This window comes from Frankliniella occidentalis, unplaced genomic scaffold, assembly GCF_000697945.3.
Source record: "Frankliniella occidentalis isolate FOCC.00 unplaced genomic scaffold, Focc_3.1 Scaffold6, whole genome shotgun sequence".
NCBI classification, from domain to species: Eukaryota; Metazoa; Arthropoda; class Insecta; order Thysanoptera; family Thripidae; genus Frankliniella; species Frankliniella occidentalis.
This window is the reverse complement of record NW_026267136.1, coordinates 273107-273930: the sequence shown is the minus strand read 5'-3', so window position 1 is coordinate 273930 and position 824 is coordinate 273107. Positions and strand designations below refer to the sequence as shown.

The following is an 824-nucleotide window of genomic DNA, read 5'->3' as shown; positions in this document are numbered from 1 at the left end:
GGGGCGGGGCGGGGCGGCGCAAGGCGCATCGCTACATCCGGCCACTAGAAATAGTTTGGGGTTAATCACAGCGGGTTGTGCACTTTTCGATCTCCGCGGCCCACTTAAGCTGCCGTGCGCTGCTGTGGTCGTAAGGTAAGTAGTACAGTACACGGGCGAGGACCAAAGCATAAGGCTGGCGCTACGCTGGCCAGTGTTGCCAGAAAAGTTATGCACGAATATACACCAGCGTGCTGTGGGCTGCAGCCTGTGCCGGCCTACTAGGCCACACATTCACACCATGCAGTCCACGAAACACGGGTGTATTCGTGGAAATTTGCACAATTTTTCTGGCAAGACTGACGCTGCTGTCAGCTTTCACGGCGGCGTCACGCTGTCACGCACGCACACGCACAACACACCCAGACACACACCACCTCTCGACAAGGGCACGGCAGGCGTGCGGTCAACCAGCCCCTCAACTGCAACTGAACACGATGCCCACTTCCCACCCCCACGCGCACCAGAGGGGGCGAGGGCAGGGAAGCAGACAGCCCACCACCACCCTCAAAAGTCGCTTCGAAGCAGAGACGGGCACAACGGCAGACCTCGTGGGTCAGTCGTAGGGGCTGCTGAACTCTTTTTGCGGAACTCGAGTAGTTCACGCTTACCATGGAATGACGAGCTGGTAAGTGAAGTGAAGCCTGTCCGGCCTGCTTGTCGTTTCTTTCGAGGTGGCGGTCGGGGGTCGTCGGGGTCCTGGAGGCTACGGACGATGGACTGACGGGGACCGGGCGGCTGGCTGCTTCTCACTAGACTGGCTCTGGGTGACCGGGGCACGCGAG

General features: G+C 60.2%; 1 protein-coding gene across 1 annotated transcript in view; it reads right to left on the bottom strand.

Moving 5' to 3' along the window:
• LOC113201701 (aminomethyltransferase, mitochondrial) overlaps positions 1 to 824 on the bottom strand; it is a 3918-nt gene extending 3094 nt beyond the window's left edge. Inside the window, exon 1 of the mRNA XM_026415538.2 lies at positions 651 to 824. Within this exon, the coding sequence (XP_026271323.1) occupies positions 651 to 653 (3 nt within the window). The 5' untranslated portion in view covers positions 654 to 824. The remainder of the gene's footprint in view (positions 1 to 650) is intronic.